We start from the raw sequence: 14,422 nt of genomic DNA on the forward strand, positions 1-14,422 counted from the left end.
ATCAGAGCAGCAACTGGAGGTTTCAGGTGCAAAGGAAAACAGACCAGGTCCTTCCCTTCAGAAAAATCACAACACGAGTGAACATCACCTTGTGTTTCACCATTAACGAAAGTGACAAGGGACGCTTTGTGCGCGTGGGCAAGGAGGAGGACAGCTGTCCTGTAAAGGATGTGCCCCTTCAAACCGTTCACTTCAAGTTAGCGTTCGCATAACCACACGCAGGAGAAGCTGGCGGGTTTTCTAAACTTGAACGATCTCTGCACAACGGTCTATACCTTTCATTTTATTTTATTTTTTTTTTTTTAAAGATTTATTTATTTATTTATTTGACAGAGATAGAGGGAACACAGGGATAGTGGGAGAGAGAGAAGCAGGCTCACAGCAGAGGAGCCTGACGTGGGGCTCGATCCCATAACGCTGGGATCACGCCCTGAGCCGAAGGCAGCCGCCCAACCGCTGTACCACCCAGGCGCCCCTATACCTTTCATTTTAAAAGCCCCTGAAAGGAAACAAAAGAGGCTCCAACACTGAAGGATCATGTCATGTACACACATGTACACAGATCACATGCATACACATGTGTGCACACGTGTACGGGCACATGTACACACCATACAACAGTCACACACACCGCACACGTGTGCACACACCACCAGGGACATGCATCACACATACATGCATGCACACACCACACAGTACACATACCACACGACACACAGTTCACGCACATACACACATGTCCACATACCACACACGTGCACACGTGTGCACAAAGGCACACCCGTCCTCCGCTTGCCGGAAGCTGCCTCAAGAGCACCCGCTGCCCTCCCGCGGGCCGCCTCGGTCCAGTAAACGCAGCAGCTCACGAGGTTCTTAATCAAAACCGAATTGTTGACTCTGTGTCCCGCTTACCGTCACTTACCGCCACTTACCGTGATTCTCTGAAGGCTCTCCGTCGCGAGCTCGCACCCTCTGGCCGCACCAGAACTCTCTGGGAGGCTCGTGAAGCCGGCCGCGGGCCCCACCCCTGCAGCCTCGGGTCGGGAGGGCCACTCGCGCCGAGCACACGCGGAGAGCCGCGGCACCCCGGCCTTGTCTGCTTCGTTCCTCGCGGTCTGTTACTCAGTTACTGTGTCTTTGCTGACACTGCTTTGGTTTTCAATCTGTCTTCTGAGGCCTGGAATCTTATTTTCTTATCTTTTCTGTACTTTTGAGGCTAATTTTGCTGAATCCGTGTTCTTCTCCCGCTCTGCTCTCAGGCAATGCATGGGAGGAGACTTTTCCGGTCAGTTCCTCCGCGTCGGGGTGCAGGCGTCGTGTGCACGCTGTGACCCTTCCTTGGGCATTTAGCCATTTGCTTTCCCGGGGAGGTTTGCACACTGCCTGCCCTGCCCCTTGCCCTTCCTGCCTTCTCCGAGCCTGAGCAACTCTGTCCAAGCACCCTGAGTTCCCACAGAGCGCGAGGCCCACACTGACATGCTGCAAACTCTGGGGCACAGAGTCTGTGTCCTGGTCGCCTTTCCCACCCGGCGGGGGGGGCGGTGGTGGCGGGAGGAAGGGCTCAGCCGAGCTCAGTCGGGGCGCGGGCAGGGCTGGGCCTCGCCCTCCCCCAAATCCTGTGAAACTGACCCGGGCCACCGGGGAGAGCAGCATGTCCCATTCCGATCTGGGCCCCCCCGTGGCCCGTATGTCCCGGGCATCCTCACTTCTCCGGAGGGTGGCCTGCCGTCCATCTCCCTGTTTCTGCCACGAGCTGTTTTGCTGCTGTCCCGACCCCGCACTGAAGCTACAACGAGGGCTCCCTCTTGCCGTGTGGCTCTGGGCCGGGAGGGCGGCCAGGGCCCCACAGGGCTGCACCCCGCTCTGCTGCGGATGGCATCTGCTTCTGTCCTTGCCCCCAGCTCTAAACCACCTACCTGTGTGTGTCTTGCTGGGATTCTGTCTCTAATTTTTCCTAATCTCTTCTTGTCCATTCTTAGGGACCAGGAGGGGGCCATCCTGAGATTCAACTTCGCTCTATCGTCTTGGACATTCCTTCTGAATACTCACAAGTGGGGACAAATCTCAGTCCCCTAAGAATGTAAGTGGTAGGGGGACAGCGTGACTGTCACCGAGGAGGGAAGACTAAGCTCTTTAGAGCCAAGACGGGTGCACAGTTACATCAAAAAAGCAAGATGGACTGTGAAGACCAAGAAGTCGGACTTCCCTCTGGCAGGTGCCGATCTGCACAAGTTCTGGACGGCGGGATGTGGGCTCCGGAGAAAGTGAGCTGCGACCCTGGGTGACCTCCCCCGAAGGCCCTGTCCCCGGGGTCCAGCCTGCCCCCTCCCCCGCCGCATGCTGCTGTGGGGAGCCCACTGAACGGGGCACCACGTCAGGCTAAGTGAGGTGCGGGGGCAGCACCAAAGATTTAAGAAAAAAACATTACAGAAGCTAAACCCAAAACAGAGGACGTTCCGTCCATTAACATAACTTTCCCTTCGGATTGGGCAGTGGTTCTTTGTTCCTGCTGGATTAAGGAACACCATAAAGACGATGCAAGAACCAGTGGACGGACCGCATTCGCCCCATGTGGCCACCCCTCCGATGCCCCGCCTTGGCCGCGGGCTTTCCCCGTTCCGAGGCTCAGTGACCACCCCGAGCTGTCTGTCAGTCACACAGGACAGGAAGGGATTTTCTGATGGGCTCCCCAGTGTTCCCAAGTGAGCAGTGAAGGCGTCGGCGGCCCTTCGCTTTCCCCGCGGGCTGTAAAAACCCCATGCCTGGGCCGAGCCAGGGTCCCGCCCCGGGCTCCCAGGCACCAGAGCCTCTGGGCAGCTGCTCGGGGACTCAAGAGCTCCAGGAAAGGGCCTTGGGACGTCCCTGTGCCCACCTCCCCTCCCCTCACGACTCGCAGGCCCCTTGCCCAGACCCTTGCACACCTTCCCCGGCCCCTTCCCTCCGCATGTGCTCGTGGAGATCCCTGAGATCGCTGAGGTCCCCGGGCACAGAGCATGACTCCATGCTGTCCACCCACCCTAACCCCAGCCTGGCCCGGAGTGATTTTCTTTGCTGGGTGCTGGGACAGCAACTGCTCAGACAGGTTCCGGAAGCCTCGGGAGACAAGGTGTAAGCTCGGCGGTGACTCCGCTAACCCCGACCCCTCCAAACAGGCTGCCCGGAGCTGGTGACCCCACTGGCGATGCCCCCCAGGGACTCAGCCTGGCGCAGGGGTGGACACAGGAGCCGCCCTCCTGACAGCCAGGCCCCGGCTTCTGCGAGAAGGCAGGACAGCCCTGCCTGGCACCGTGGCCCCCTTAGGAGTCCTGATGTCAGACAGAAAGGACCTGTGAATGCCCAGAACAAGGCCCCCGCCTGGCAGCTCCCTGTGGCCGTGCAGTGCAGTCCTCACAGCCGGAGGCTCCTTGTGGATGGAGGCTCCCCGGGCCCCGCAGGCCTGGCAGCCCCTGACTGTCCTTCTCCAGAGTCCCGCCCACATGTGGCCGTCAGGCCTGTGGGGTCGGCGGGCCCCAGGAAGCGGGGTTCCCTTCCTGCATATTTCGGTCTGGGCCTGGACCAGCCGGGGAGGTGCAGCCTCCACCACACCCGTTTGGGGGTGTTTCTGGGTGTTTCTTCACCAGAACTGGCTGCTGGAATCCAACAAAAGCCCGGGGCTTCCAGAAACAAGATTAAACTCTGTGGCCTGGAGGAGCTCGGCTGCACCGCCCCCTGGCGGCCCCGGGGCCCCTGCGCCATCGGGGTCCGGTGGAGTCTGGGGCTGAGCTCTGTCTGGCCGTCAGGCCCTCACACCCGCGGGCCGCTCCCCATGCCCGAGGCCACACTGACTGAGAGACGTGTCCCCAGGCTGGTAATGCCTGCTGCTCGGGGCTCAAAGAGTGAACAGAGGAACGCTGAGGCTCGGCTCTGGGGACCACCCCATTCACCCCGTGGGGGGCAAAGCGCCCCTGCTGTGCGCCCAGAGCCTTCCCGTAAGCGCCCACGTGGGCACGGTTCCCCAGGACCCAGGGCAGATCCCTGAGGCCGCCTCCCCAGAGGCTGTCCCCTTCTCTATTGAGCGTTGCATCGATGACGGAATTTCGTGGCTGACGACCAGCCTCCCCACAAACTCTGCGTCCACCCCCTCTCCATGCCCCTAACAAAGCCGAGCCTGTGCCCTCCGCGGGAGCCCGGGCCCCCGGGAAGGTCTGACACGCATGTGATGACAGCGGCACCCATCACCTGCTTCTCAGGTAAATGCCGGTCACTGATGTCACTCACGCAAACATGAAAACGACGCTGTCCCCACCCCCATTTAGTCGCAGAGAGAGGCTCACGGATGAAGCAGCCGGCCAGGGCCATGCAGCCGCTCCGTCACCTGAGCCAGAGCCGCCCGACCAGAGACCACTGCCTCCCGGCCGCCCGAGGACAGGCTCTGCCCGCCTCCACGGAGCTTCGAGCACAGAAGGCTACTGACCCTGGGGACCCAGCGCTCATGGGCCAGGGCTCTGTGCTTGGCCGCCACGGCCAGGGAGGGCGGTGGACAAATGACTAGAAGGGAGCCTTCCCCCTCCATCCCCGCCGTCGGGTCAGCTCCCGTGGCGTCTGTGCAGCGTCTGAGGGAAGGCAAGGAGGCCCTGGGCTCCTGTGAGGAGAGCACACCTCTTAAAGCCAAGAAGGCCACGTGTCCTCGTGGGCTCCATCTGTGAATCCCTGTGCTGTCCTTCTGAAGAGATATTCCAAGGGCCTGCAGGCGCGGGGTCACACGGCCCCATGGCAGAGTCCCGGACCTCATGCTTCCTCACTACGTGTCCCTAGACACCTTCTCTGAACCTCAGGGCTGTCAGGAGGAGTAGAGGAGCCCCAAGGAAGGGCCAGGCACCGTCCAGGGTGGAGAAGCCCAGGCAGGAGGTCACAACTCAGGCCGCCTGTCTCCCACAAACACAGGCCAGAGTGGTTAGGGTGGGAGTGGGCCATGGCTTCAGAGCCTCACCGAAGCCCTCCACTGTCCTGGCCGTGTGGAGGGGCCACGTGGGGCCTCCTCGCTCATTTGCAGGGACGGGTCACACCCTGACCGCACGGAGCAGGCGGGAGGCCCAACGGGAGGGTTCTGCCGCATGTGCGCGCTCCATGTCACTGGGAACCCTCTCCCCCTACGGCCCCCGACCCTTCCTGCCCCAGTCCAGGAGGCCGCCTCTGGCCAGTGCTGGAGCTGCTGGGAGAATCCGGGCGGGAAGCTGGGGTACAGGGCTCTCCTCTGTGGCGTGAGTGTGCTCTGACCGCGGGCCGCGCCAGGTGCAGGACGGGGCTGGCTCTTCCTTCGCTTCCATTCCGAGACAGGGTGGCCTGCCGTCACTTCCTCCCTGGAGGGGACGCACTGTAACAGCTGTGCCGGGTGGGCCTGAGTCACACCCGCGGGGGGCTGTGGACAGCGGCCGGCGACGTGCCCTCAGGACCACAGAGCACGTTCTCCACGGACAGCCTTCCTGGCCAGGCCCCTCAAGAGGGGAGGCGGGAGGGGGCAGGACCACCAGGCCCTGTCCAGTAGTTCCCATGGTGTCTCAGGGCCTACAGCAGACAGCGAGCCCCCAACAAGGCATTGACGGCCCCACTGGCGCCCTTGTGACCTGCGGTGGCACAAGGGACCTTGCAGGTGTGAGGACGGATCTTGGGATGGGAACGGTCCTGACTCTGTGCGGGGCCGATGTCACCCCAGCGTCCTCAGGAGACAGTCGGGGGAGGCCATGTGAGGACAGAAGCAGTGCTCAGCTGGGGTGAGGGGATCCGAGAGCCAAGGATCGGAGAGCCAAGGGGCGGAGGCCAGGAAGCAGCCTCCCTCCGAGCCTCCGGAAGGATCCGGCAGGCAGCACGGCGATGTCAGGGTCCTGACGTCCGCGGCCAGCGCAGGCTGCCAGCAGCGGGTTCCAGCCCTCTGGGAGCGGGGTTGATCATGTCTGTGGGGCAGGGATCAGCTTGGTGAAGCACACGCGGGGCTCTGCCGTCACCAGCAGGGACAGCCGGCCAGTCTCCTCAGAAGGGCGGCGGCTCCGACATCCCCTCATGGAGTGTCCACAGCCCCGCACGGCCCGCTACCCTCTCCGCTTCCAGAAAGCCACAGGAGGCCTTGAGGCCGCACCCTCGTGCACGCAGCACACCGGTACCACGTCGAGCACCCGCAAACTCGGAGCTCGCTCCGCTGCCACGACACACAGGGGGGTCTCGGAGGAGCCCAAGGCCCAGTCCCTCTGGAATTGTGGCACGGAAAGCCATCTTCTCTCGGGTCCCCACGCGCCCCTGCACTACCCCCGGGGGCGCTCCTCACCCGCTGAGGCTCGCGGACAAGCGGCTTGCAGGGCGGATTTGAAGGGGGCCCGCCGACCGCACGTGAGCCCCCTAGGCGAGCGAACACGCAGGAGGAGAGCAAGGGGCTCACTGAAAATAAAGGGCTTGGGGTCTCTCGAGGTAAAAATGACCGTCGGATTCCTCCTTTGTGCTCACAGCAAGCCCAGACGTGCCCTCCGACCGCACAGGCCGCAGTAGGGGGTGATCACCGGACCCCTAGCGCTGCCACAAGCTCTGCGAAGGGAGGCCCTGCGTGTGGCGATCACAGCGCGGTCCCTCCGCCTTCTCCGGCCCGGACAGCAGCGCCGCCTCAGACAAATGGCTCGTTTTGCCGACTCTTTGCGGTGGGATTTCTAGCCAGCTGGATTCTTTCTGCAGCTAAATTACATCCTCTCAGCAAGGCCCGTTCCCCCTTCGCAGGAGGGGCTCATTTTAATTTCGGCTTTGGCTGGTGTATAGTGAGCTCTTCTTGCTTCTCATTTCAACAGAAATGAGGTTATTACATGTATCTACTGAGAAAGCAAGCTTTACGTTAAGTCTACAAATACCATGGACAGTGTAGACACGGAAAGCCATCCTGAGAACACAGAATCTAAGCAAGCTCCATGCCTGGGGGGCTAGGCGGGGAGGACCCCAGGTTCTTTCCACACAGCGTGAAGGGCAGACAAGGGCAGCGGGGCCTCGGAGCGTCCGGCTGTGCGGACTGAGTGCCAGTGCAGGTGTCCAAGGCCTCGGGACGGCGGAGAGGTCATGTCAACACGACCAGAAGTTCGCTGTCCCATGGCTGGCACTAGGAATGAGCACTGTCCTGAACGTGGAGCTCCGTCATCCTCATCAAGGTCCAGCCCCAGGGTCCTCTTCCAAAGGTGCTCTGGGGCACAGCAGCTGTGACACGGGGGGTTGGAGTGGTACACGTCTACGTAGGACCGGACCCAGGCCTCACCAGGTGCCTCAACAAGGTGTGGCCACCATGCCCGGGACACCCTGTGCAGACTAAGCTGGCAGGGTCTGCCGGGGCTTCAGGGGACAACCGAGGGGTGGGGGATCAGGGCGCAGGGCCGGGGGACTGGGTTCTTAGGGAGGGGGCAGCCACAGCTCTGAATCACAGGCCAGATGAACAGGCTGTGGCTTTGGACACGACTGCGGCTCAGCCCTGTGGACAGCGTGATTCCTTGACTGCACTGAAGGGCGGGAGGTGGGCGGGAGGCAGAACCTAGGGGCAGACACTGCAGGGGCTGCTGGTGTCACACCCGGTGCAGGGCTGGTGGCCGGCCAGCTGTCCAGGCATGGGTACAGGGGAGGGGCAAGCAACAGCAGGAGAAACCGTCTCCGGTCAGGGTCTGCAGTTACCCCACGGACGGGCACACACTGCTCACTGGCCCCCCACACCCGGACTGGCCCTGGAGCCCAGCTGCTGATGCACTGCCTCGCTGAGCCCCAGGGGAGCCCTGGCCGTGCTCAGAGGCTGGATGCCACACCCACAGCATCGAGTGCAAGGTGTACCACACTCAAAGACACTGGCATCTCCATGGCCCGTGGGCGGCACCTTCCCTCCAGCGAGAGCGCGTGAGCAGGCAGCACGAACAGGAGGCCGGGCTACACACAGCCCTGATGTGAGAGTCGTGGCTGAGCTGAAGTAAGGGGGTCCGCCACAGGCGTCCACCGAACCCTCCAGGTCTGCATCTGGAGAGAAGGCTGGGGCACTGTCTATTCGCTTTTCTCTGCCCAGCATTCACACGGGAAGCACCGGGAAGCGACACAGAGCCTTTCTCAGCACGATGAACCACCAAGCTCACAGGCCGGCAGGGAGCGCACACCCCGGGGGTTAGACTCGGACTCCAGCGCGTCCCCGGGTGCCCGTCCTCCACCCGGTGCAAGGGCTGGGGCCCCTGGCTTCGCCTCCCGTGTCTACAATATGAAGATTAAAATGGTCCTTGAGCCTCCTGCCTTTTACAGAAGGTTCCAGGCCTGCACCTGGCACTGCGAAGCTCAAAGGAGCGTGGTGCCTTTGGCCTGAGTGCTTGGCGGAGCCTGGGGGAGGAGGTGTCCCCAGCAGTGACCCTTCCCTCCAGGAGGGCAGGCGGCACAGCCAGCGCCCCATGTGGGCGCTGACGGAACAGGGCTCCAGAGGAACGGGGGACGCGCTCCTGACACGGGGCGATACTGGACCACATCTCCAGGAGGAAGCTGCCCCCACGGCCCTGTCCCTACCCACCTCCAGACACGCTCGCCCTGCAGCCCTGTCACCACCGGCCCCCGTCCAGAGCCACCAGGAACGGCCGCTCCGCTCTTCTGTGTCGGCCCCGGGCTCGGGCCTGAGCCGCTCACCCCACCGCTGGGTCTCAGGGTCTCACGGCGTTATCACTGCGGCAGGCTGGTGATCCGAGCTGCGGGGACGGCCTGCGGCTGCAGCCCGAGCAAGTACGTGCCCGGGCAGCGTGCGGTGCCGGGGACACCGGCGGCTCTGTGGGCATCCGTGCAGGAGGGCTCACTACTGCGCGGAACAGTAAGACAGGTTAACGCCATGAAACCACACAGCCCTGAACGGAGGGCTTCCGGAATGCACGGAACAGCTGGGTCTAACAGGGAGCTCCCTGGCGCCGACTCAGGAAGGGCCACTGATGAAAACGGGAGACTACTGTGATTAAAACGATTCAGGAGTATGGACAAACGAAAAGTATTTACACGTTTAAAGACAACATTTTACCATGTCATCTGGCTTCCTGTGAGAAGAATCCTTCCCTAAGCTGCCTTCAGAGATCGCGGCCCAGGGGCAGCGAGCCACACGGACGACCACACGTTGCACGGGGAAAGTTCAGGCTCTTTTAAGGAGTTTTTTTCTTTTTAAAAATGTATTTATTTCAGAGAGAGAGAGAGCATGTGTGCGCGAGTGGGAGGGGTAGAGGGAGAGGGAGAATCCCAAGCAGACTCGGTGCTGAGCGCGGAGCCCGACATGGAGCTCAATTCCAGGACCCTGAGATGACGCCTAAGCCGAAACTGACAGTCAGATGCTTCACTGACTGAGCCACCCTGGTGCCCCTTGGGGAGGGGTTTCTAACAGGGCTCCGCAGCCCGGGGGAATGCAGGGGGGGTCCCCGACACGGGGCATCAGAACGAACCCAGGAGGAGTGGAGGCCTTTCCCTGAGCATATCTCCCCGTTCAAGTGGTGGACACGTCACAGTGCCCTTTCCTTTATGAAATCCAAGATGGTAACAGGTGATCCCTCTCGATGGGAGTGACGACTCAGTCTCTGGCTCATGATTTTCCTAAAGCAAAGACTCGGGTTCCCAGATTTTATTTCTGTCCAGATATAAAACCTAGACTTCCTCGGGCACATTCTTCCATTCATTGAATCCTGACCAGCCAGGGGCTGCTGCCTACACATCTTTCCCTCTAAAAGCCCAAATGGATGACAGTGATTGTGACTTTCTCTCCACCCCTACTCTGCCAACCCCCCAAATCCTGCAGATCTGCACCCAGTGTGAGCACGGACCGTGCCTTCCTACGAGAAAGCAGCTGCCTGCCTGCCTCTTTGTTCTGACATGTGCACGGCTAAGAACAACCGATCCAGAAATGGGAGCTGCTAAACGGGACACAGAAAGATCCCAAGCTAAAGGAGTGGCCAGCAGGCTGTTGAAAAACTGGGCTTTTGACAAACAAGATGGATTTTGGGGCTTCCTTTGTCTCTGCAGTAGTCCAGAACCCGACGTAGCCGAGTCTGCTGCCACACCTGCTCCTTGAGGGGGAAGCCTCCTCACCCACGGCTCTGGCCACACAGCCCGTCTGCAGGAGCGGGGCTGGCGGCGCGAGGCGGCCGCGGGCGCGCACGGCGAGGACTGCATGCGACGTGGACGTAAGGAACTGCCTCCAATTCCCTCTGAAAGCACGTGGACACACCAGCATCGCTCCTGGTCCTCGAAGCACTGGATGGTTCCACACGGAGTAAACACACATCGTGTTATTTGACCTCTGGGGCTTCTAAGGGGTTGTGAGCATTTCTGGGAAACTAACTCATGGCTGCTCCGAAGTAAGGGGGTCCGACACGGGCGTCCACCGAACCCTCCAGGTCTGCATCTGGAGGGAAGGCTGGGTCACTGTATTTGCTTTTCTCTGCCCAGCATTCACACGGGAAGCACCGGGGAAGCGACAGAGCCTTTCTCAGCACGACTAACCGCCAAGTGCGCAGGCCGGCAGGGAGCGCACACCCCGGGGGTTAGACTCGGACTCCAGCACGTCCCCAGGTGCCGTGCACACAAGCTGGGAAGGACGAGCCCATGTTCGGAGCAAGCCAGCTCCCACCCAAGCAGTCCTGACCACAAGGCAGACCCGCCACCCGTTGGGGACGCCGCCGCGGAGAGCGAGCTCATTATGGCCGAGACATCAGGGACAGCCAAGATAATTAAAGATGTTTTTCTTTTCCTTCCTCCTCTCCTTAATGGTTTGTGAGGCACTTAGTCCAAAGACACTCCAGAGCTGGCCAGGTGCCGAGCGCACGCCCGTGCAGCGATGAAAGCAGCGTGTCGCGGGCAAACACAGGGCTTCCACACTGAAGTCTGACTCCAACTCAGACGCTGCTGGGACGCTTTCTTTTCAACTGTTAAACACCCCTCCCCAAAAAGGAAGGAGGGATGGGGAAAGAAAGGAAAGAGGAGAAGGAGGAAGGAGAGGAGGGGAGGAGGGGAGGGGAGGAGAGGGAAGGAGGGGATGATGGAGGGGAGGAAGAGAGGAAAGCAGAGGGTGGGAGGGGACTTCAGGGGAGAGAAGGGAGGAGAGCAGGGAAGCTGGGGAAGGGGAGGGGCTGGAGAGTGGTCTGCGGCCTCCTCTGCCCTGTGCGCTACGGGGACGGCGGGCCGCGTGCCTACCAAGCACCTCAGCGAGCACGGGGAGCAGGTGCCCAAGCAGTGGCCGGTACAACCTGTGTGGCCGAGGAACTCAACTCTATGCTGCACTGAACGTCAAGCACCCACATCTCAACGGGGGCAGCGGCAGGGCAGCTCTGTGGGACTCACCGCTCACAGCTGCCGGCTGCCCCGAACGCTCCCTTTACAACGAGCTGGCAGGAAGCTCCCTTCTGTTTTCTACATACAGACTTGTGGCTCTCCCTCTCCGTACAGAGCTCCTTCCTGTGCCCTCGGAGCCTGCGCTTCCTTCCCAGGGACGGATGTCCAGGCCAGCTGCTGACGGTCATTGTGCGAGACCTCTTCCTGGCTCTGGCCTCTCCCCGTCACGTCGTCCCTGCTCTCCCCGGCCGTGGCTATGCCGCCGAATCGGGCGGTATCCGTGCTTCAGAAACCCTCTGAGCCCTGGCCTCCGTCTCAATAAACCAAACCCACCACAGCACATGGTCAGTGACGTGTAAGCAAACACGTGTGCACAGACACATACGTGATGTGTGAGGCTACGGACATATGATGGAGGGAAACGCTGTGGAATCGGTTTTATTTCTTGAAGTCTGAAGAAACCAAGTGCCAACTCTGCATGACCCAGAACACAACACAGAATGAAATTCTTCTGGTAACATCTGATCTTTAATAGATTTTTCTTCCCAGTGATAATTATGGATCATTGCCAAACAAAGCCAGAGGCCGCAAAGCCTCCTAAACCAAGAGGCCCATCTCTCGCCCAGCTACTCTACAGGGCAGCCTGCTCCAGGCCCGGCCATTCCTCCCACGGTGCCATTTTTGGGTCCTTTACCCCTCCCTCCCACATTTTACAGCTACAAGAGTCCACAGGAGCGGGGCAGATGGGAAGCGTCTTCGCCATCGCGATGCAGACCATGGAGGACGGTCCGTCACTTCAGCCAGATCCACTTGTCGCCCACGTCCGCGTTGTACCCAGGGCAGTACCTGCGGCCTGGCAGCTGTGGGAAGGAAGGCCACGGTCACAAGGGTTCACAAGGCACACGAGCCCCTGGCTTGCCGCAGCAGCCTGCTCGATGGCGGGTCCTGCTGCGAGTGCGAGCGCCCCGCGGGAACAGAGCCCCGCTGGTCCACGTGCGCCCACAACGTGTAGGCGCCTGGGGTGGCCTCTGGCCTGGGAAGCAGCCTGTCTGAGGGTCATGATTTGAAAAACCCATTCACACCTCCAGAGGGCACTGCTTTCCCCAGTGTCGTGGCTGGCACAGCACACTCTTGGGAGAACTCAGGTGAGTTTACCACGGGGCCCTCCATCCTCTGCGATCCATGGGGCAGGTTACAGAAGCGGACAAGGGAGGGTGGTGAACACCAGGGCCCACCTCAGCGGGAGCTCCGAGGAGCAGGGGGAGGAAGAGGACTGGACCCAGGAGGGCTGTCTGTCGGGGCAGCAACAGGACTGGGAGGACAGAGGTCTCCTGCCGGCCCTCCCACGGTGTCCAGAGAGACCACGCCACGTGGCCACAAGCCCACTCCCACGGGCAAAGGAAGCTTCAGCAAGAGTCAGGGACCGTGGGCTGAGTGGCCCCAGAAGGCAGTGCCTGCCACAGTGCAGGGTGGACCTGCGACGGAGCCGCGCACGGTCAGGGAAACGCTCCAGCACGGTCTGTCTTGCCAAGTTACATAAGTGGGAACAAAATATTGAATTTACTTTTTCATGTTTTCAAATCAATGTGGATAAACAGATTTGTCCATACTACATACAAAAATCTTCCACATTTTGCCCTTAAGTACTCAAGTATTTTAAAAAATAAATCAGTCTTCCCCTTATCCTAATCAGCAAAAGGCATTCAACCACAGCCACACAAAGGGGTCACTGCTGGGGGCTCCGAATGCCACTGCCAAGGCCAGACAGAGCTCTGACAACGGGCTGGGTTTGAGGCCCTGGACCCACGCTCTCCTGTGCGGGTCACGCAGGTTTGCATGGGGATTCTGTAGCCTGCAGCGGAGGTCGGGCTGCCAGGGGCCTGGCAGGAGGACTGAGCCTGTGCACGTCAGGGCAGGAGACCAGTGCAGGCTGGCTCTGCTTCTCAGGCCTGGGATACCCTGTGAATGGGGCCATCCACGTGCCAGGAGCATTCTGGGAATAAAAGGGGAAAACAAAAGACAAGACCCAGCTCCCCAGGAGTCCAGAGTCTTGGGGAGAGACTGGCAAGGGAGGAGGCACCACACCCCCACGGCCCACGGCAGCACTGTAGGGGAGCCCAGTGGGAGCGTGTGTGTGCAGCTGCCCGCAGAGAGAGGGGCAGTCTGGGGACGCAGGCGCCCGGGGTGCTGCACAGACTACAGCACACGGCGAGTGTCAGGAAAATGTCAGTCTTCGCTCTCTGATTCCAACAAGCACTTGGGAGTAAGGTGGGTGCTGGGTCAGAGCAGCGGCGGTGGCGCCCGGGTGAGGGCCGCAGGGACATACACCCGTGTCTGGCTTCCTCTGGCCGCAGGGGCTCAGAAAGCCCTGCGTAAGAGGAGCGGGGGGAGGGCAGGTGGTGGCCCAGGGAAGGTGAGCACCGAGCCCGCCCGTGGACACTACGGAGAAGGTGAGCGGCGGCGGGAAGGCTGGGTCTGAGGCTGCAGAGACGGGGCTGTGCTGGGGATCCATGGGTACGCCGCCAACAGCCAGCAGCCAGGACAGAGCTGACGCCACCCAAGCCGACGAGGGTGCCCCAGGAAGAGCGTAGAGAAGATGCATGGAGACACTGAGCTGCGGATGAAGACGGTCTGGACAGGGATGGGGCAGCTGGGAGAAGCTGGGACTATGAAGACGACTAAAGCGCGTGTGACAGAGTCCATGTGTCAGGGAGGTGGGACTGCGTCAGGCAGAACAACGCCCCAACCCCCAGATCCTGTGCCTGCGAGACCTCACACAGCACAAGGGGCTTGGCAGATGCCCAGATGGTTCACGCGGGCCCAGGGTCTGCACAGGGGACCACGAGAAGGTCAGACCAGGGGAGGAGGTGAGGCCGGGTGATGGGGCAGGCACCTCCGGAAGGTGGGTGCGGAAAGGAACAGACTGACCTGGCAGCCCTGCCCCACCCTGACCCCATGCTCCGGACCTCCGGAGCCGAGACACAACACGGGTGAGCTGCTTCCCGCGTCCCAGTACCGCAGCCACAGGACACATGTGCTGGGGGCGTGTCTGTACACGCTGATGGGGCACGCTGATGGAGAGGCCCCAGCCGCGGGAGACAGC

The 14,422-nt window shown here is 61.2% G+C and overlaps 1 protein-coding gene across 2 annotated transcripts in view; it reads right to left on the reverse strand.

Moving 5' to 3' along the window:
- Positions 1–11,828: 11,828 nt before the first annotated feature.
- Positions 11,829–14,422, reverse strand: part of NDUFA10 (NADH:ubiquinone oxidoreductase subunit A10) — a 79,820-nt gene continuing 77,226 nt past the window's right edge. For both annotated transcript variants that reach the window (XM_034655538.1, XM_034655537.1), the window contains exon 10: positions 11,829–12,179. In XM_034655538.1, the coding sequence (XP_034511429.1) occupies positions 12,111–12,179 (69 nt within the window). In that variant the 3' untranslated portion in view covers positions 11,829–12,110. The remainder of the gene's footprint in view (positions 12,180–14,422) is intronic.

The sequence above is a fragment of the Ailuropoda melanoleuca genome, chromosome 2 (genome assembly GCF_002007445.2).
Source record: "Ailuropoda melanoleuca isolate Jingjing chromosome 2, ASM200744v2, whole genome shotgun sequence".
Classification (NCBI taxonomy): Eukaryota; Metazoa; Chordata; class Mammalia; order Carnivora; family Ursidae; genus Ailuropoda; species Ailuropoda melanoleuca.